Source organism: Oncorhynchus keta, unplaced genomic scaffold (assembly GCF_023373465.1).
Source record: "Oncorhynchus keta strain PuntledgeMale-10-30-2019 unplaced genomic scaffold, Oket_V2 Un_contig_9955_pilon_pilon, whole genome shotgun sequence".
Lineage (NCBI taxonomy): Eukaryota > Metazoa > Chordata > Actinopteri > Salmoniformes > Salmonidae > Oncorhynchus > Oncorhynchus keta.
The window spans coordinates 213,158-234,125 of record NW_026290736.1 but is presented as its reverse complement, the minus strand read 5'-3'; the positions used below and the strand labels follow the sequence as shown (position 1 = coordinate 234,125).

At 45.3% G+C, this 20,968-nt stretch overlaps 1 protein-coding gene across 1 annotated transcript in view; it reads right to left on the bottom strand.

The window, feature by feature from the left end:
* Window positions 1–3,955: 3,955 nt before the first annotated feature.
* The window catches only part of LOC127927227 (Na(+)/H(+) exchange regulatory cofactor NHE-RF2-like), a 63,584-nt gene continuing 46,571 nt past the window's right edge, over window positions 3,956–20,968 (bottom strand). The window contains exons 3-6 of the mRNA XM_052513248.1: window positions 17,476–17,694; window positions 5,425–5,578; window positions 4,910–5,027; window positions 3,956–4,197 (exon numbers count right to left, since the gene is read on the bottom strand). Coding sequence (XP_052369208.1) covers window positions 4,933–5,027; window positions 5,425–5,578; window positions 17,476–17,694 — 468 coding nt within the window. The 3' untranslated portion in view covers window positions 3,956–4,197; window positions 4,910–4,932. The remainder of the gene's footprint in view (window positions 4,198–4,909; window positions 5,028–5,424; window positions 5,579–17,475; window positions 17,695–20,968) is intronic.

The following is a 20,968-nucleotide window of genomic DNA, read 5'->3' as shown; positions in this document are numbered from 1 at the left end:
TCACACTCACACTCACACACACACACACACACACACACACACACACACACACACACACACACACACACACACACACACACACACACACACACTCCTCCAAAACACACACTCTGGACCTCTGCGTGACCTCTAACGGGCCTGAGTACTCAGGGCAGCTGGAGGCACGAGAGAATTCTGGAAACAGAGTGAAACTGTATGCCAACACTCACATAATCCTTAGGGATCGAGGGGGACAGAGAGAGAGGGGAGGACTGGGACAATAGTGAGGGAGGGAGATGGAGAGAGGGGGGAAATCCTTGAGATAGAAGAGGAGGAGTATCTCTGAGAACTCCTGGATCACAGCTGTGGGAAGATTAGCTCATTGAACAGATGACCCCCCCCTCCCCCACTAGTATCAGAGACAACAGATTTACAGAAGAAGAAGGGATGACACTGAGATGATGTCATATAGTCCAGAAGGAGATTGTCAAACTTTATTGAAAAAATACAACCTGCTGTATATATACTGTAGGGAGGCAGGTAGCCTAGTGGTTAAGAGCATTGGGCCAGTAACCGATAGGTCACTGGTTGGAATCTCCAAACCAACTAGGTGAAAAATCTGTCAACAAACTTTTGAGCAAGGCACTTAACCCCAAAGTGCTCCTTTAAGCTGCTTTGGATAACTGCGTCTGCCAAATGACTAAAATGTAAATATACATGGGTCATATACCATTCTGCTCAGGGTTTAACGGTCAGCTTATCATATGGAGCAATAGTAAAAACCCTTATGCAAACACATTGGTGCTAGATCACAAATGGAAACCAGAGAAATAAAAACTCTTTTATCTGTACTATTATGAGTAATAGTAATGACAATATGCGTATTAACAAAAATAAATTGTGCAATATATGAAAACAGATCAGACATTTCTCTCCGTCCTAAGTGTGGTGTCGGCGCCGCATAGCACAGCTGACCCTGGCATGTACCTCAGACCGAGCCCAACCAGGGACCCGCATTTCAGACCCTACCACAATATGAACCTCCAGGGGGGACCTGGGCCTGTATTCAGAAAGCGTCTCAGAGTAGGAGTGCTGAACTAGTATCAGGTCCCTCCTGTCCATATAATCTTATTAATTATGATCTAAAAGGCAAAAACTGATCCTAGATCAGCACTATACAGACCCTGGGCGAATAGTAACAATAGAGACACAGAGACAAACTTTCCCTTCTATCTTCCTTCACCCCCGTATGAGATGTAGCAGTGGTTTGGTCTGGGGAGTGTTCTCTTTGTGTAGATCCTACCACAATATGAACGACCGGGGGGACCTGAGATTACTATCCGTAACAGTGGATGACACACACACAATAAGATAAACTTGACCTTCACCCCCCTATGAGGCGTGACAGTGGTTTGGTCTGGGGTGTGTCTGAGTCTGTGTGCAGGACAGCTGTCCCCATGCTATCCTATGCTAGGACTAATCTCCTGTAAGTCCTGTTGCTCCCCTGGTCTCATTCATTAGAGCATCTCTGAGTCTGACCTCCAGGATAGGCCTCTCCCACACACCCCACTGCCCCACCACCACAGCCCCCACTGGGCAGGCCCACTGATCAGAGCCCCTAGCCCCATAGCTCAGAATAACCTGATCCGAGATCAGTTTGTGCTGTCTTACCAACTCCTATGGCTATTGTTGTGTGACACCTCTTGATAATGACCATAGGAGTTGGCAATATCGCACAAATAGATCTGCGACCAGGCTATACTCACATACCAAAGCCCCTGATACCACAACCGATCCACAATCCACAGCATTCAGGCATGTTGTACAAAAATAACTGTGTCCTTCCCTTCTGAAGTGAAACAGAAAGACAGCCCAGTCTGGAGTAGCTGATACAAGCACTATGTCAGTCTGTCATCACTGTACCACAACATGAGCAGAACATTACCACAACATCACATCAACACTGAATGATGTAAGCTTTCTTTGATACGCTGGGCTCACTTTCAATCCCGTACAATATCCATCTAGTTATTTCATACATTATTTGTATCTATACTTTTGCATATAAAGGTGTTCGGCTCATAGATGTTCATAAGAAGTAATGCAGCATTATAGATGCTCATAACAAGTAATGCAGCATTATCAATGCTCATACTTTAGCAAGTAAGAAAACATTATAGATGCTCATAACAAGTAATGTAGCATTATATTTGCTTATAACAAGTAATACAGCATTATAGATGCTCATAACAAGTAATGCAGCATTATCAATGCTCATACTTTAGCAAGTAAGAAAACATTATAGATGCTCATAACAAGTAATGCAGCGTATATTTGCATAACAAGTATATTATAGATGCTCATAACAAGTAATGCAGCATTATCAATGCTCTTACTTTAGCAAGTAAGAAAACATTATAGATGCTCATAACAAGTAATGTAGCATTATATTTGCTTATAACAAGTAATACAGCATTATAGATGCTCATAACAAGTAATGTGGCATTATATTTGCTTATAACAAGTAATATAGCATTATATTTGCTTATAACAAGTAATACAGCATTATATTTTCTTATAACAGGTAAAGCATGATAGATACTCATAACTAGTAATAACACATACCTGCAGGCTTTACATAATGTTACAAGGTGTTACATAGATCTCATACATCTTTAAAGTGGTCATATCATCCCCAGACGATCTTCTCCTGCTATGGTACTTTCATGTCCCAATCCTCATACATCTCTGAGCAGTGTACTGGAGTGGCTTCATGTTGCCGTGTGTCTTATTAGCACCCCCTGGTGTACTAGACAGGCAGTGTAAAAAAACTCAACGCTTGATCTATTCACTCTTAACTTGCTTGAGGAATTCCCATTCTAGTAATTCTATTTCTATGTCGGGGACATTGGGATATGAAATAATGGAGAGGATGTCATTGATGTCATAAAGATAAGGGTCCCTTAAATAAACTAAAACTGCCTTAGAATGAGTGAAGCAGGCCTATAGGCTAGAGAATCACAGGGGGCTTGTGTGTGTGCATGTATGCATGCATTTAGTCAATGTATCTTAAATGCTATTATATTGAGAAGGAGGGATGGGTGGAGTAAGGCTTTTGATTGTCTATGCATTGTTAACACCGTCTATGAATACCAGTTCATATCCAACATAGAGAGCAAAGTGGAAATGTTATGACATTGTGAGAAAACAGATGCTTTGATACAAATACAAACAGAGATGATACAGAAGCAGTGCTGTTCAGCCTCCAGTTTGTGCTTTTCCTGGTGAGTGAATCCGTGAAGTCTGAGGCGCATCGGTCACACAATAAAATCACAGGAGGATCATGGGAGGAAGAGTTTTATCCATCTTTGGGCGTACGTTCCTTCTCTTACAGGGTCAAAACAAACCCCAATGTTTAAGATCAGGTCACAGTGTTCACAAACATCTCACATAGTCCATATTCCCCATACTTGTTATAGCTGGGCTGGCTAACACCTATCAAGGTGCTTTTCTACTTTGTAAATACAAAAAGAAGTGCCTCCTCTCTCCAGAGCAGTCCTCAGAGGAGGTGGGAGTTAGTGGTAGAAGAGGAGGGACATTGGATGGTTTAGGGAAAGACTGATGATGACGGGAGGATTCAGAAGAAGCTGGTAATCTTGAGTCTCTTATTCCAGTCCAGTCCAGCAGACAAGCTCTCTCTGGGTGGGATGAGGGTATAGAGAAGGGTGGAAGAAGGGAGGATTGAAGGAGGGGTAAAGGATGAGATGTCCATCATTCCATCCCGTCCATTTTGGAAGCAGGGGGGAGTCGGTGTTGGATGGCCAACGTTCAAAGAACAACATTCTATCTGCATATTCTCTTCTGTTGGATTGGGTGGTAGTGGTGGTGGTGGTGGTAGTGGTGGTGGTGGGGTGGTGGTGGTAGTGGTGGTGGTGGGGTGGTGGTGGTAGGGTGGTGGTGGGGTAGTGGTGGGTAGGAATGTTGAAGGTAAGTTTCAGATATGTCAAATTCGACAGTCTTTCTGCTTCTCTCATTGGGTGGCAGAAAAGTTCAGAAGTTGCTGAAGAGCTGGTGTTTTTTGTCCCAGTCCATCTGAGGGGCTCTCTTCTTGGCTCTCTTGGCGTGGGCCTTCTCTTTGGCCTCAGCCGCAGTGGGACTCAGGAGCAGGCCGATCTCAGCAAACGGGTCCATCAGACGGCTCGCCTCGTCCTCTCCCAGCTAGATACAGAGACAGACAGAGACAGACAGAGACAGACAGAGACAGACAGACAGAGACAGACAGAGACAGACAGACAGAGACAGACAGAGACAGACAGAGACAGAGACAGACAGAGACAGACAGAGACAGACAGAGACAGACAGAGACAGACAGACAGACAGAGACAGACAGAGACAGACACAGAGACAGACAGAGACAGACAGAGACAGACAGAGACAGACAGACATTAATATCAGAGACTACTTGGTAGTTATAGTGTGGATGACATACACACGCATGGCAGGGTTGAGGTCAATTCAAGTAGTAAACGGGAATTCCAATTCTTCTAATTTGCTCAATGATTTGGAATTGGTCAAATGTGGGAATGGTAAAATCGGTAGACTTCAGTTTACTTCCTGAATGTAATGAATTGAAATAGAACCCTGATGTGTAATTCTGATAATATCTGTGTTAATGTGATACATGTGTTATATGAAATAACAAGAGGTTATATACTGTACACTCCAATATAGTCCACACACACATGCAGACACACATATACACACATCTTGCACGCTTTATTGTATGTTTGTACACACACACACACACACACACACACACACACACACACACACACACACACACACACACACACACACACACACACACACACACACACACACACACACACACACACACACACACACACACACACACACACACACGTCTCACCTGCAGGCTGTTGTCTGGACTGCTCAGGTCAGAGTGGTGTGACTGGATGGAGCTGCTGGTGAAGCTGCCGTTGATCTGAGGACTGGGGAGCCGTTGGATATGGACGGACCGTCAAAGTCTGGGAAAGAAGGGTCAGAATTACGCTCTACGTACAGATCTAGGATCAGCTTCTCTACCCTTTCCTCCCCCCAATCCTAACCTGAACCATTAGTGGGGAAATGCAAAACTGATCCACCCTACGGGCAACTTCACCCAACACCTAGAATTACAGGCTCAGATTTGGAGGTCAGTAATCTGATGCTGGTTTTGATGAACAACACCGTAACATTTCACTATAGATTAGGATCATCAACACCATTACTGACTATTACATTACTCAATATACAACTGTAAAATGTAGATGAACAATTAGACTAGAGACTTGTCCCGAGCTGTACTGTGCCTTTGGCGTGGTTTATAAGAGTACACTTTAAATAAATATTCTGTTTTACAGATAAACAAGGGTGTAGGCCTACCTTTAACGTGGCTGGCCAATGGGGTGACACCCATCTTCTTAAAGTGATGGTCTGTGTCAGGGTCCACCACCAGCAGCCTGGTCTCATCTCCTCCTCTCTTTATGAAGGCCACGACCTCCGCATGACGCATGCCCTCCACGTTCACCCCATTCACCTGAAAGGAGAGAAGGGAGAGAGAGGGGAAGAAAGGGTGTTATGGGTGAGTGATGTTAGATGTCTCCATCTATACTGTTGTCTGTGACTCTGTGATCTGGCCTCGTCACTGTCTCAATGTTTCAATGTCTGACAGATGTTCAAGGCTGTCTGGTTGTGAATATGGATACAGTAGGAAAGAAACAGCGAACTGTAGATCCTGCTGCTGGTTCAGACAGGAACAACTACGTATCCAAAACAAGTTCTAAAAAAAGCACACTAGTGATGTTGGTTGGTCGGTCGTCTGTCATAACTGGTGTGCAGACTTTACACTGGTTGACTTCTGATTCGTCCACATTGGACCAGTGCAGCAGGTCACCAGTCTCAATCCAACAACATTCTCTTTACCTGACCCAGCGTTTTAGAGAACACATTCACAACTGTCCAAAAGCATGGTATAGCCTAAACTAAAATACTTATTTATTCAGACAAGGATCAACTGAATATGCAAACCGTTACTTGATCCAAACAGTAGAGGGTACTATGCACCAAAACAATCATTTTCCACCGGACTCAATGAAGAGTGAGGACAAAACCTGTGAGGAATCAGACACACATTTTTGCAAGATGGTGCATAGAGAGAATATTCTGCATTCCTTCCTCAATGACGTACAAACTGAACAGAATACCTTTACATTCCATACTCCATTACAACAAGGATGGAACGAGCATGTAAGCTAATGGGCTCTAACAGTAGAACATCATTTATTTGTTTCTTTTACAAACACTTTCTCTCTCTCTTTGGTCATAGTAAACCCTCTTTTATTGGTTCGGCAACTTGTGAATTCAGCTGGAAAAGAGTGAGGGGGGAGTGTGTGAGGGGAGCGAGAGTGAGGGGGGAGAGTGTGAGGGGAGGGAGGGGAGAGTGAGGGGGCGAGTGTGTGTGAGGGAGCGAGAGTGAGGGGGAGTGTGTGAGGGAGCGAGAGTGAGGGGGAGTGTGTGAGGGGAGAGAGAGTGAGGGGGGAGTGTGTGAGGGGAGTGAGAGTGTCTGAAGGTAAGAAGAAGCCCTCACACCTCCACCTCAGTCACTAACACATCAGCAAGTTTCTGTTGGAGAGTTTCTCCTGTGACTTTCCACAGACTCCTGTATATTCCATGAACTCTATTCAGCGAGTACTGTAGCTTTGCACGATGCTGCCAGCCTTAACGTTGGTACACCATCAAATATTGATGCCTAGCTTCTGCTGAACCAATAGTGTGGGTTTCAGGTATCAGTGTCCTGAGGGGGATTTTGTTTTAAAATTCAGTAACGCTGCTGCTTATGAAGTGAGGGCAGTAGGAGTTGGTTATGACACAGACTGGTCTAATACACTGTAACAGCACGGCTACATACCAGACTGGTCTAATACACTGTAACAGCACGGCTACATACCAGACTGGTCTAATACACTGTAACAACACGGCTAGATACCAGACTGGTCTAATACACTGTAACACGGCTAGGTACCAGACTGGTCTAATACACTGTAACACGGCTAGATACCTGACTGGTCTAATACACTGTAACAGCACGGCTAGATACCAGACTGGTCTTATACACTGTAACAGCACGGCGAGATACCAGACTGGTCTAATACACTGTAACAACACGGCTACATACCAGACTGGTCTAATACACTGTAACAGCACGGCTAGATACCAGACGGGTCTAATACACTGTAACAGCACGGCTACATACCAGACTGGTCTAATACACTGTAACAACACGGCTAGATACCAGACTGGTCTAATACACTGTAACAGCACGGCTAGATACCAGACTGGTCTAATACACTGTAACAGCACGGCTACATACCAGACTGGTCTAATACACTGTAACAACACGGCTAGATACCAGACTGGTCTAATACACTGTAACAGCACGGCTAGATACCAGACTGGTCTAATAGACTGTAACAGCACGGCTACATACCAGACTGGTCTAATACACTAACAGCACGGCTAGATACCAGACTGGTCTAATACACTAACAGCACGGCTAGATACCAGACTGGTCTAATACACTAACAGCACGGCTAGATACCAGACTGGTCTAATACACTAACAGCACGGCTAGATACCAGACTGGTCTAATACACTAACAGCACGGCTAGATACCAGACTGGTCTAATACACTAACAGCACGGCTAGGTACCAGACTGGTCTAATGCATTGTAACAGCACGGCTCGATACCAGACTGGTCTAATACACTGTAACAGCACGGCTACATACCAGACTGGTCTAATACACTGTAACAGCACGGCTAGATACCAGACTGGTCTAATACACTGTAACAGCACGGCTAGATACCAGACTGGTCTAATACACTGTAACAGCACGGCTAGATACCAGACTGGTCTAATACACTGTAACAGCACGGCTACATACCAGACTGGTCTAATACACTGTAACAGCACGGCTAGATACCAGACTGGTCTAATACACTGTAACAGCACGGCTACATACCAGACTGGTCTAATACACTGTAACAGCACGGCTAGATACCAGACTGGTCTAATACACTGTAACAGCACGGCTAGATACCAGACTGGTCTAATACACTGTAACAGCACGGCTAGATACCAGACTGGTCTAATACACTGTAACAGCACGGCTAGATACCAGACTGGTCTAATACACTGTAACAGCACGGCTAGATACCAGACTGGTCTAATACACTGTAACAGCACGGCTACATACCAGACTGGTCTAATACACTGTAACAGCACGGCTACATACCAGACTGGTCTAATACACTGTAACAGCACGGCTACATACCAGACTGGTCTAATACACTGTAACAGCACGGCTACATACCAGACTGGTCTAATACACTGTAACAGCACGGCTAGATACCAGACTGGTCTAATACACTGTAACAGCACGGCTAGATACCAGACTGGTCTAATACACTGTAACAGCACGGCGAGATACCAGACTGGTCTAATACACTGTAACAGCACGGCTAGATACCAGACTGGTCTAATACACTGTAACAGCACGGCTACATACCAGACTGGTCTAATACACTGTAACACGGCTAGGTACCAGACTGGTCTAATACCCTGTAACAGCACGGCTAGGTACCAGACTGGTCTAATGCATTGTAACAGCATGGCTAGATACCAGACTGGTCTAATACACTGTAACAGCACGGCTAGATACCAGACTGGTCTAATACACTGTAACAGCACGGCTAGATACCAGACTGGTCTAATACACTAACAGCACGGCTAGATACCAGACTGGTCTAATACACTAACAGCACGGCTAGATACCAGACTGGTCTAATACACTAACAGCACGGCTAGATACCAGACTGGTCTAATACACTAACAGCACGGCTAGATACCAGACTGGTCTAATACACTAACAGCACGGCTACATACCAGACTGGTCTAAAAATACTGTAACAGCACGGCTAGATACCAGACTGGTCTAATACACTGTAACAGCACGGCTACATACCAGACTGGTCTATTACACTGTAACAGCACGGCTAGATACCAGACTGGTCTAATACACTGTAACAGCACGGCTAGATACCAGACTGGTCTAATACACTGTAACAGCACGGCTAGATACCAGACTGGTCTAATACACTGTAACAGCACGGCTAGATACCAGACTGGTCTAATACACTGTAACAGCACTCTAGATACCAGACTGGTCTAATACACTGTAACAGCACGGCTAGATACCAGACTGGTCTAATACACTGTAACAGTCGGCTACCCCAGACTGGTCTAATACACTGTAACAGCACGGCTACATACCAGACTGGTCTAATACACTGTAACAGCACGGCTAGATACCAGACTGGTCTAATACACTGTAACAGCACGGCTAGATACCAGACTGGTCTAATACACTGTAACACGCTAGGTACCAGACTGGTCTAATGTCACTGTAACAGCAAGGCTAGATACCAGACTGGTCTAATACTCTGTAACAGCACGGCTCTGTACCAGACTGGTCTAATACACTCTAGATACCAGACCTAATACACTGTCTCATAACTCTGTTACATAGGAAATGTCCCTCTCGCAGTCTCTGAGTGCCTGTTAAGGCTAGGGAGAGACTAGGAGGCTCTAGGACCAGAGAGAGAGAAAAGACTGGAGGAAATAATGTCCCTCTCAGCACGGCTAGGTAAGTCTGTCTCTCTCTCTGTCTGAAAGAGAGGTAAGACTGAAAATAGCATGAAAGAGAGTGATCTTAAGCAGTGATCTGTCTATGGTGCCTGACTGTCTCTCTCTTCTTGTCCCTCTCTCGCTCTGTCTAATACCTCTCTGTCTATCCCTCTGCTCTGTCTCTCTCTGTCTATCCCTCTCGCTCTGTCTCCCTCTCTGTCTCTGTCCCTCTCTGTCTCTCTCTCTGTCTATCCCTCTCGCTCTGTCTCTCTCTCTGTCTCTGTCCCTCTCGCTCTGTCTCTCTCTCTGTCTATCCCTCTCGCTCTGTCTCTCTCTCTGTCTCTGTCCCTCTCGCTCTGTCTCTCTCTCTGTCTCTCCCTCTCGCTCTGTCTCTCTCTCTGTCTATCCCTCTCGCTCTGTCTCTCTCTCTGTCTCTGTCCCTCTCGCTCTGTCTCTCTCTCTGTCTATCCCTCTCGCTCTGTCTCTCTCTCTGTCTCTCTGTCCCTCTCGCTCTGTGTCTCTCTCTCTCTGTCTATCCCTCTCGCTCTGTCTCTCTCTCTGTCTCTGTCCCTCTCGCTCTGTCTCTCTCTCTGTCTATCCCTCTCGTCTCTGTCCCTCTCTCTGTCTCTGTCTCTCTCTCTCTCTCTGTCCCCTCTCGCTCTGTCTCCTCTCTGTCTATCCCTCTCTGCTCTCTCCTCTCTGTCTATCCCTCTCGCTCTGTCTCTCTCTCTGTCTCTCCCTCTCGCTCTGTCTCTCTCTCTGTCTATCCCTCTCGCTCTCCTCTCTCTGTCTATCCCTCTCGCTCTGTCTCTCTCTCTGTCTCTCCCTCTCGCTCTGTCTCTCTCTCTGTCTATCCCTCTCGCTCTGTCTCTCTCTCTGTCTCTCTGTCCCTCTCGCTCTGTCTCTCTCTGTCTCTGTCCCTCTCGCTCTGTCTCTCTCTCTGTCTCTGTCCCTCTCGCCATTAGAGTAGGTGTCAGAACATAAGGCTCAGTGGAGTCATCACACACACTAATTGGTAGAGAATCGTCTCATCATACCAGCCCTAGTGCATGAGGAGGAACAAGACCCCTTTGTGTTGGGATAGGGGAGCAGGTGTTGTGTCATGTTTCATAGCAGCAGCAATCCTTCACAATCCAACAAAACAATCCAGCCCACTCAAGCTAATTAATAGGGCCCTTGTTCGTTAGGCGACTCCCACACAATACAACAGTCAGTGTAGTGCCAGTGGTCCAAAGCTGTTTTTCATTGGAATACAGTGCTGTTTGAATGCTTTACAGAGCAGTCGTTTTCAAGGTACAATCATAATCGTCAGTGTTTGCTTAGGTTGTACACCCTGGAATGTTTCCAATGGTTTACCTTTGTGTGTGTGTGTGTGTGAAGAGAAAGAATGGGTCTTCACCTTGCTAACGAGCTGCTGACAGATGGACCAAGCAGTGCACCGTGCCACACAGTTGCTTGGTCAGAGACATCCTCCATTAGCCACAGAGAATAACACACACATAATCATCCTCTAGTCAACCGCTGAGCCCATACACCTGCCTGGGGTTACCTAGGCAAACCCCCGGGGCTCTGCCTGCAGTTTCAGCAGGTACAGTGACCTAGCCACTTGGCACTAATCCAGCTAGAACGAACAGACACAGCATTCAAACCAATGACTGAGTGAAACAGGGCTTCACTGACTACAGTTTACTGACACTGACCTGTATAGGGGGAACTGCATAAGGTAAAATTAGTCCTTAACCCCAGATCTAGGACCAGATCAGCCTACTCCTGATCCTAACCTAGATTATTATAGGCAGTGATGTAAAGTTCACTAAATTACAAAAGTATGTGGACACCTGCTCACTGAACATCTCCTTCCAACATCATGCGCATTGATATGGAGTTGGTCCCCCCTTTGCTGCTACAACAGCCTCCACTCTTCTGGGAAGGCTTTCCACTAGATGTTGGAACATTGCTGTGTGGACTTGCTTCCATTCAGCCACAAGAGCATTAGTGAGGTTGCACACTGATGTTGGGCGATTAGGCCTGGCTTCCAGTCGGCACTCCAATTCATCCCGAAGGTGTTCGGTGGGGTTGAGGTCAGGGCTCTGTACAGGCCAGTCAAGTTCTTCCACACTGATCTTGACAAACTATTTCTGTATGGACCTCACTTTGTGCACTGGGGCATTGCCATGCTGAAACAGGAAAGGGCCTTCCCCAAACTGTTGCCACAAAGTTGGAAGCCCAGAATCGTCTAGAATAAGGGGCCTAGCCCAAACCATGAAAAACAGCCCCAGACCATTATTCCCCTCCACCAAACTTTACCGTTGGCACTATGCATTGGGGCAGGTAGTGTTTTTCTGCCATCCGCCAAACCCAGATTCGTCCGTCAGACTGCCAGGTGGCGAAGCATGATTCATCACTCCAGAGAACGCGTTTCCACTGCTCCAGAGTCCAAGCTTTATACCATTCCAGCTGACGCTTGGTATTGCTCATGGTGATCTTAGGCTTGTGTGCGACTGCTCGGCCATGGAAACCCACTTTTATGAAGCTCCCGACGAACAGTTGTTGTGCTGCAGATGTTGCTTCCAGAGGCAGTTTAGAACTCAGTAGTGAGTGTTGCAACCGATGATAGATGATTTTAACGCACCACACACTTCAGCACTCGGCAGTCCCATTCTGTGAGATTATGTGGCCTACCACTTCGTGGCTGAGCTGTTGTTGCTCCTAGACGTTTCCACTTTACAATAACAGCACTTAGAGTTGACCGGCGTAGCTCTAGCAGGGCAGAAATTTGACAAACCGACTTGTTGAAAAGGTGGCATCCTATGATGCTGCCACGTTGAAAGTCACTGAGCTCTCAAAAAGCCATTCTACTGCCAATGTTTGTCTAGGGAGATTTCATGGCGGTGAGCTGGATTTTATACACCTGTCAGCAACGGTGTGGCTAAAATAGCCAAATCCACTCATTTGAAGAGTTGTCCACATACTTTTGTATATATGGTGTAATTAAGTAAAAATACTTTAAAGTACTACTTAAGTAGTTTTTTGGTGTATCTGTACTTTACTATTGATATTTTTGACAACTTAAAATTTTCCTCCACTGTAGTCCTAAAGAAAATGATGTACCTTTTACTTAATACATTTTCCCTGACACCCAAAAGTAGTCATTACATTTTCAATGCTTAGCAGGACAGGAAAATGGTCGACGCACTTATCAAGAGAGCATCGGACTCACTAAACACACGTGCTTCATTTGTAAATTATGTCTGAGTGTTGGAGTGTGCCCCTGGTTATCCGTACATTGAAAAACAAGAAACTTGTGCTATCTGGTTTGCCTAATATAAGGTATGTGAAATTATTTATACTTTTACTTTTGATACCTAAGTATATTTTAGCAATTACATTTACTTTTGATACTTAAGTATATTTAAAACCAAAGCGTTTTTTAAAACTTTAACTCGAGTATTTTACTGGGTGACTTTCAGTCTATCGGTAAATAGCCCTTCCATGTTTACCTACCTCATCCCCATACTGTTTATATTTATTTACTTTTCTGCTCTTTTGCACACCTATATCTCTACCTGCACATGACCATCTGATCATTTATCACTCCAGTGTTAATCTGCCAAATTGTAATTATTTGCCTACCTCCTCATGCCTTTTGCACACAATGTATATAGACTATTTTTTTCTACTGTGTTATTGACTTGTTTATTGTTTACTCCATGTGTAACTAACTGTGTGTTGTCTGTTCACACTGCTATGCTTTATCTTGGCCAGGTCGCAGTTGCAAATGAGAACTTGTTCTAAACTAGCCTACCTGGTTAAATAAAGGTGAAATAAAAATAAAATAAAAAATGTTCTATCAAGGTATCTTTAATTTGATTAATATATGACAATTGGGTACTTTTTCCACCACTGATTATAGGGACCCTGAATCAGTGGGTAGCGCTAATCACTTAGCGCTAATCTAACACAGACAGGGTTTCAATGACTATAGACAAACCACTCTGAGCTGAAACTGTACACCCAGACTGTGTTCATTAGAAATCCCTTTCACTCGGTCCTGTCAAAACACAGCTGATACTGTTGAGCCCCATTCATACAGGAAAGGAGAAGGCCAAGGCGTTTAACTGTTGTGTTCAAAGGACACCAATACAGCTTCTTGATCTATACCTGAATATGACGTGGTGTAATGTCACAGCTGGTTGCTGAATGCTGCTTTGCAGACATATTGGGGAAGGTAATGCATAGACGTAGAATTGTTTTTTATTTATTTTTTTATTTCACCTTTATTTAACCAGGTAGGCTAGTTGAGAACAAGTTCTCATTTGCAACTGCGAAGATAAAGCATAGCAGTGTGAACAGACAACACAGAGTTACACATGGAGTAAACAATTAACAAGTCAATAACACAGTAGAAAAAAAGGGGAGTCTATACAATTAAGTCAAGTCAATAAGAGCAGCTAAATGACTTAAATGTAAATGTAAATGTATATACAATGTGTGCAAAAGGCATGAGGAGGTAGGCGAATAATTACAATATTGCAGATTAACACTGGAGTGATAAATGATCAGATGATCATGTACAGGTAGAGATATTGGTGTGCAAAAGAGCAGAAAAGTAAATAAATAAAAACTGTGGGGATGAGGTAGGTGAAAATGGGTGGGCTATTTACCAATAGACTATGTACAGCTGCAGCGATCGGTTAGTTGCTCAGATAGCTGATGTTTGAAGTTGGTGAAGGAGATAAAAGTCTCCAACTTCAGAGATTTTTGCAATTCGTTCCAGTCACAGGCAGCAGAGTACTGGAACGAAAGGCGGCCGAATGAGGTGTTGGCTTTAGGGATGATCAGTGAGATACACCTGCTGGAGCGCGTGCTGCGGATGGGTGTTGCCATCGTGACCAGTGAACTGAGATAAGGCGGAGCTTTACCTAGCATGGCCTTGTAGATGACCTGGAGCCAGTGGGTCTGGCGACGAGTATGTAGCGAGGGCCAGCCGAGCATACAAGTCGCAGTGGTGGGTAGTATAAGGTGCTTTAGTGACAAAACGGATGGCACTGTGATAAACTGCATCCAGTTTGCTGAGTAGAGTGTTGGAAGCAATTTTGTAGATGACATCGCCGAAGTCGAGGATCGGTAGGATAGTCAGTTTTACTAGGGTAAGCTTGGCAGCGTGAGTGAATGAGGCTTTGTTGCGGAATAGAAAGCCGACTCTTGATTTGATTTTCGATTGGAGATGTTTGATATGAGTCTGGAAGGAGAGTTTGCAGAATGAGATGCTATTGTTATGAATTGAAGAGCACAGTAGAGACAGACAGTACTGTATTGTCTCAAGTATTTGGGCTCTCTGAGTGCTTACAGTATCTAAGCAGTGGGGAGGGGAGTCAGTGGAATGTCCTACAGTACTGCATTGAACTATACCCTGTATTAACCCAATGGAGCCCATTGTATCCACTGTCATTTGTAGTCATCTGTCTCTCTCTTCCTGGGCGTGTATATTCAGGTTCAGGGCAGGGTATCTCTGTCTCTCTCCCTGGGCGTGTGTATTCAGGTTCAGGGAAGGGTATCTCTGTCTCTCTCCCTGGGCGTGTGTATTCAGGTTCAGGGCAGGGTATCTCTGTCTCTCTCCCTGGGCGTGTGTATTCAGGTTCAGGGAAGGGTATCTCTGTCTCTCTCCCTGGGCGTGTGTATTCAGGTTCAGGGAAGGGTATCTCTGTCTCTCTCCCTGGGCGTTTCAGGTTTAAGGGGGGTATCTTATTAGGGCGTGTGTATTCAACTGGGAAGGGTATCCTGTCTCTTGGAATTCACCAGTATTTTTGTCTTCTCCCTGGGCGTGTTATTCAGGTTCAGGGCCCAGGTCTGACAGAATCTGTGCAGAATTCAGGTTCGGAAGGGTATCTCTGTCTCTCTCCCTGGGCGTGTGGTATCTCTGTCTCTCTCCCTGGGCGTGTGTCTTCAGGCTGCAGGGGGAAGGGATCTCTTTAGTCTCTATTCAGTTTCAAACATGATAAAACCTATTTATGGACCATAGGGAGCACATTCAGACAGGGAGTGACCTGGCCTGTTATTGTCATCTAACAGACAGGTTCAGGGAAGGGTATCTCTGTCTCCCCCTAGCTACAGATCACTCTCCCCTGTTTCCTGTTGCTGGACAGACAGAGGGTATCACATCAAAGCATTGAAAGGGAAGGGTACTCCTCCCTGGGCTGTGTATTGCCAGTGTGGGCGTGTGCAGCTATCCGTATCTCTGTCTCTCTCCTGGGCGTAGGTTCAGGACTCGTACTGTGGGCGTGTATTCATTCAGGAAGGGTCAGGTTCAGGCAGGACTGGAATGGTATAGGACCGTGCATGTGTGTGGGAGTCTCTCTTTGACCCTGTTGGGGTCTACCCTGGGCGTGTATTCAGGTTCAACTGCTCTGCCTGCCATATTACACTGTTCAGTTATCTGTTACCAGCCCTGGGCGTGTGTTTTCACCACAGGGGGTATATCTGCCATGGGCGTGTGTATTCAGGTTCAGGGAAGGGCATCGCTGTCTCCCAGGTTAGGTTTAGTTAAACCAAGGGATTCTGTTTGACCCTGTGTGACTTTCATTTGACCCTGTGTTTTTGATGCAGTGTATTTTACTGTCCTGCCTGACCCTGTATTTGACCCTTCTGACCCTGTATTTGACCCTGTCTGACCCTGTATTTGGCCCTGCCTGACCCTGTCCTGTATTTGACCCTGGGCGTGTGATTCATTTCACCCTGCCTGACCCTGTCTTACCCTGTTTTGGCCCTGTGTGGGCTTGTTAGGCCCTGATGTACTGCTCTGGGGTCAGGGCTCATGGGAGTGTGTCCGGGGTCTGATTGAGAGTGTGTATGGTGAGCAGGATCAGTATGTTTCACACGTCTGCTTCTCTCCTGTGTCTCCTTCTATCCCTCTGCTTTCCCACCATCCCTTCTTTCTCCCACACATTCAGCCCTCATATGTTTCTCTCTTGTCTGTATCCTGCTTTCAGACTGATGAACAACCTCTCCCCCCTATCAGCCTGTCCTCCTTAATCTCAACTAAAACATGTGCGATATGAGGCTGGGGTCCAGGCCGTGTTATAGCAGTGGTATCGTTAGAGGGGTTAAACCAGGCACATGTGGCCCTGCACACGCATGAAGGATGAGCATTGAGACTGCTGCCACACGAGGTCACACCTGTGTACACACACACTGATAAACCCAAACATTCACAAGCAAGCACACATACATTTGCATGTACATAGGGAGTAAAATGCCTCTTGGGGTCTCACTCTGTATCCCTTATCTCAGACACATGTTCAATCACCCCACTCCCTCTCTCTCTGTTCTATAAACCCCTCTCCCTGTTAATTAGGGTGTTCCAACCCCATTTCTCAAAGCACACCTCATTAGGGTCTCATTAGGACCAATGTAAACTAGCTGATTGGAGTCTGTCTCCTTCTCTCTCACCACTTGTCTAAAGTTTACAAACCAAGCCTCTACTGGTCCATAGTTCCGTGATTATTAAGACATCAGACTCCCTCCTCCCTCTCCCACCAATCCCCTGCACCTCTATCCTCCTCCTGGACTAGCCCTTCTTCCCAGCCTCCTCCTCACCTTCATGAAAAATAAACCCCTTCATGGAGCTCCACAGTCCCCCACCCGTCTTCTTCAGTCTCTAACCACTTGCCCTCTTTCGACACCAATCCTCCCCTCCTCCACCCATCCCCCTCTCCTCTCCCCTCCTTCACCCATCCCCTCTCTCCTCACCTCTATGAGTCTGTCCTGTGGTCTGAGCCCGGCGTGGTCGGCTGGAGACCCAGGGTCCAGGGAGCGGATGTACTGGCCCGGCCGGGACTTCTCACTGTGCAGGTTGAAGCCGTAACCAGTCTCGGCCCGCACCAGATGGCACAGTCTGGGGAACAGCTCCGATGGGTCCACTGGTGTCCGCGCCACCTGGGCATGGGCATTAACATGGGCCAGAGCCTCCTGTAGTGAACAGAGAGAAAGATACACAATATCATCGACAATTGAGTCATATACACTACTGAGTATTCAAAGAAGTCCTGTCAGATGTAAGTGCAGAAGGAAGAAGTTTGGATCCCTCCAATGGTCTTTATTGCTTGTTTGTGTTCTCTACCAAACAAACACCACTAATGTGTTTATGTCCATTATCACAGGGAAATGAAATGTGTCTTCTGTGATCCCAGAGCCCCTACCTATCTACTGTATATCCTGTTCAACTTGATCCAGAACAGATTGAAGATTGGACCCCTACCTATCTACTGTATATCCTGTTCAAACAAACAGTCAGAGAAGCAGAACAGATTGAAGATACTGACCCCAACCTATCTACTGTATATCCTGTTCAACTTGAGTCAGAGAAGCAGAACAGATTGAAGATACCCACACATAGTATGTACAACACCAGCACATGTACTAAGGCCATATGAGCAGAGAGATAAATCCTCCGTGACAGATCATCCTGATGTTGTTACAGTAAGATGACTGTCAAAGAAATCAAATAGTTATCACACCACAGGAATGTCCATACAGTGGGGTAAAAAAGTATTTAGTCAGCCACCAATTGTGCAAGTTTTTCCACTTATAAAGATGAGAGAGGCCTGTAATTTTCATCATAGGTACACTTCAACTATGACAGACAAGATGAGGAAATTAATCCAGAAAAATCACATTATAGGATTTTTAATGAATTTATTTGCAAATTATGGTGGAAAATAAGTATTTGGTCACCTACAAACAAGCAAGATTTCTGGCTCTCACAGACCTGTAACTTCTTCTTTAAGAGGCTCCTCTGTCCTCCACTCGTTACCTGTATTAACGGCACCTGTTTGAACTTGTTATCAGTATAAAATACACCTGTCCACAACCTGAAACAGTCACACTCCAAACTCCACTATGGGCCAAGACCAAAGAGCTGTCAAAGGACACCAGAAACAAAATTATAGACCTGCACCAGGCTGGGAAGATAGGTAAGCAGCTTGGTTTGAAGAAATCAACTGTGGGAGCAATTATTAGGAAATGGAAGACATACAAGACCACTGATCATCTCCCTCGATCTGGGGCTCCACGCAAGATCTCACCCCGTGGGGTCAAGATGATCACAAGAACGGTGAGCAAAAATACCAGAACCACACGGGGGGACCTAGTGAATCACCTGCAGAGAGCTGGGACCAAAGTAACAAAGCCTACCATCAGTAACACACTACACCGCCAGGGACTCAAATCCTGCAGTGCCAGACGTGTCCCCCTGCGTAAGCCAGTACATGTCCAGGCCCATCTGAAGTTTGCTAGAGAGCATTTGGATGATCCAGAAGAAGATTGGGAGAATGTCATATTGTCAGATGAAACCAAAATATAACTTTTTGGTAAAAACTCAACTCGTCGTGTTTGGAGGACAAAGAATGCTGAGTTGCATCCAAAGAACACCATACCTACTGTGAAGCATGGGGGTGGAAACATCATGCTTTGGGGCTGTTTTCTGCAAAGGGACTAGGACAATCCGTGTAAAGGAAAGAATGAATGGGGCCATGTATCGTGAGATTTTGAGTGAAAACCTCCTTCCATCAGCAAGGGCATTGAAGATGAAACGTGGCTGGGTCTTTCAGCATGAAAATGATCCCAAACACACCGCCCGGGCAACGAAGGAGTGGCTTCATAAGAAGCATTTCAACGTCCTGGAGTGGCCTCGCCAGTCTCCAGATCGCAACCCCATAGAAAATCTTTGTAGGGAGTTGAAAGTCCGTGTTGCCCAATCAACAGCCCCAAAACATCACTGCTCTAGACGAGATCTGCATGGAGGAATGGGCCAAAATACCAGCAACAGTGTGTGAAAACCTTGTGAAGATTTACAGAAAACGTTTGACCTCTGTCATTGCCAACAAAGGGTATATAACAAGTAAGTATTGAGATAAACTTTTGTTATTGACCAAATACTTATTTTCCACCATAATTTGCAAATGAATTAATTCAAAATCCTACAATGTGATTTTCTGGATTTTTTCCCTCATTTTGTCTGTCATAGTTGAAGTGTACCTATGATGAAAATTACAGGCCTCTCATCTTTTTAAGTGGCTGACTAAATACTTTTTGCCCCACTGTATGTAGGCCTGTATCTCCTTAACACTGCTAGCCTATCAGTGGAAAAACACTCAGCAGCTGCTCTATACTGAGTCTATAGTTGTAATGTCAATGATTTGGACTTTAAGTATAGAAAGAAAATCTCCAACTCAAAGACCTTCCCCTTGTATAAAACTAACTCATCTCAACACCACATCATAACACTCACCTCAACCACAGCCACACATAACAACTGATTATCAGGAAAGTGATATGCAATCTGAGATAAAAGGGTTTCAAACAAGTTCTTCAGCTGTCCCCATAGGATAACCCCTTTTGGTTCCAGGAAAAGCCTTTTTGGTTCCAGGTAGAACCCTTTTGTGTTTGATGTAGAGCCCTCAGTGGAAAGGAACCTGGAACTAAAACGGTTCTAGCTGAAGAACCCTTTTAGGTTCTAGATAGCACCTTTTTCTAAGACTGTAGACTACACTGTACATGGGAATCGGAGTAAATGTTGTGTTGATTATCTGTGTAAAACGTCACAATGAGCATCTCGTGTCACGACTTCAGCCGGAGTCGGCTCCTCTCCTTGTTCGTTCGGCAGTCGACGTTACCGGCTTTCTAGCCATCGCCGCTCCATTTTTCATGTATCCATTTGTTTTGTCTTGTTCCCTGCACACCTGGTTTTCATTCCCCAATCAATCTACATGTATTTATTCCCCTGTTTCCCATCATGTCTTTGTGTTAGATTGTTTGTGTTACGTGTGTATTGCTGACGCACCAGACTGGCTTGTTTTTTCCCTGTTATTTTTCATGAAGATGTTTATTGTTAAACATAATTCTTGTGACGGTTTTGCGCGTTTTGCACTTTTGCCTAAATAAAGTGTGCGCCTGTTTACAAATCCCTGCTCTCCTGCACCTGAATTCGCTACCAGTACGTACACTTCTGACATCTAGGTTCATTCACTAACTATACGTGTCACTGGTGACAGAGTAATTGTTATTAATGACATGGTGTAACCTCACCTCCACTGTGGGGTGATAAGGAGTGGTGTAGGGGGTCTGGTCTAACCCCCATATGGGACCCTATCCCTCAAACACCCAATGAAGAACACATACCTGCCACACGCTATCTGCGTTTGTGTGTGTGTGTGTGTGTGTGTACTATCACACAATGTCTGCA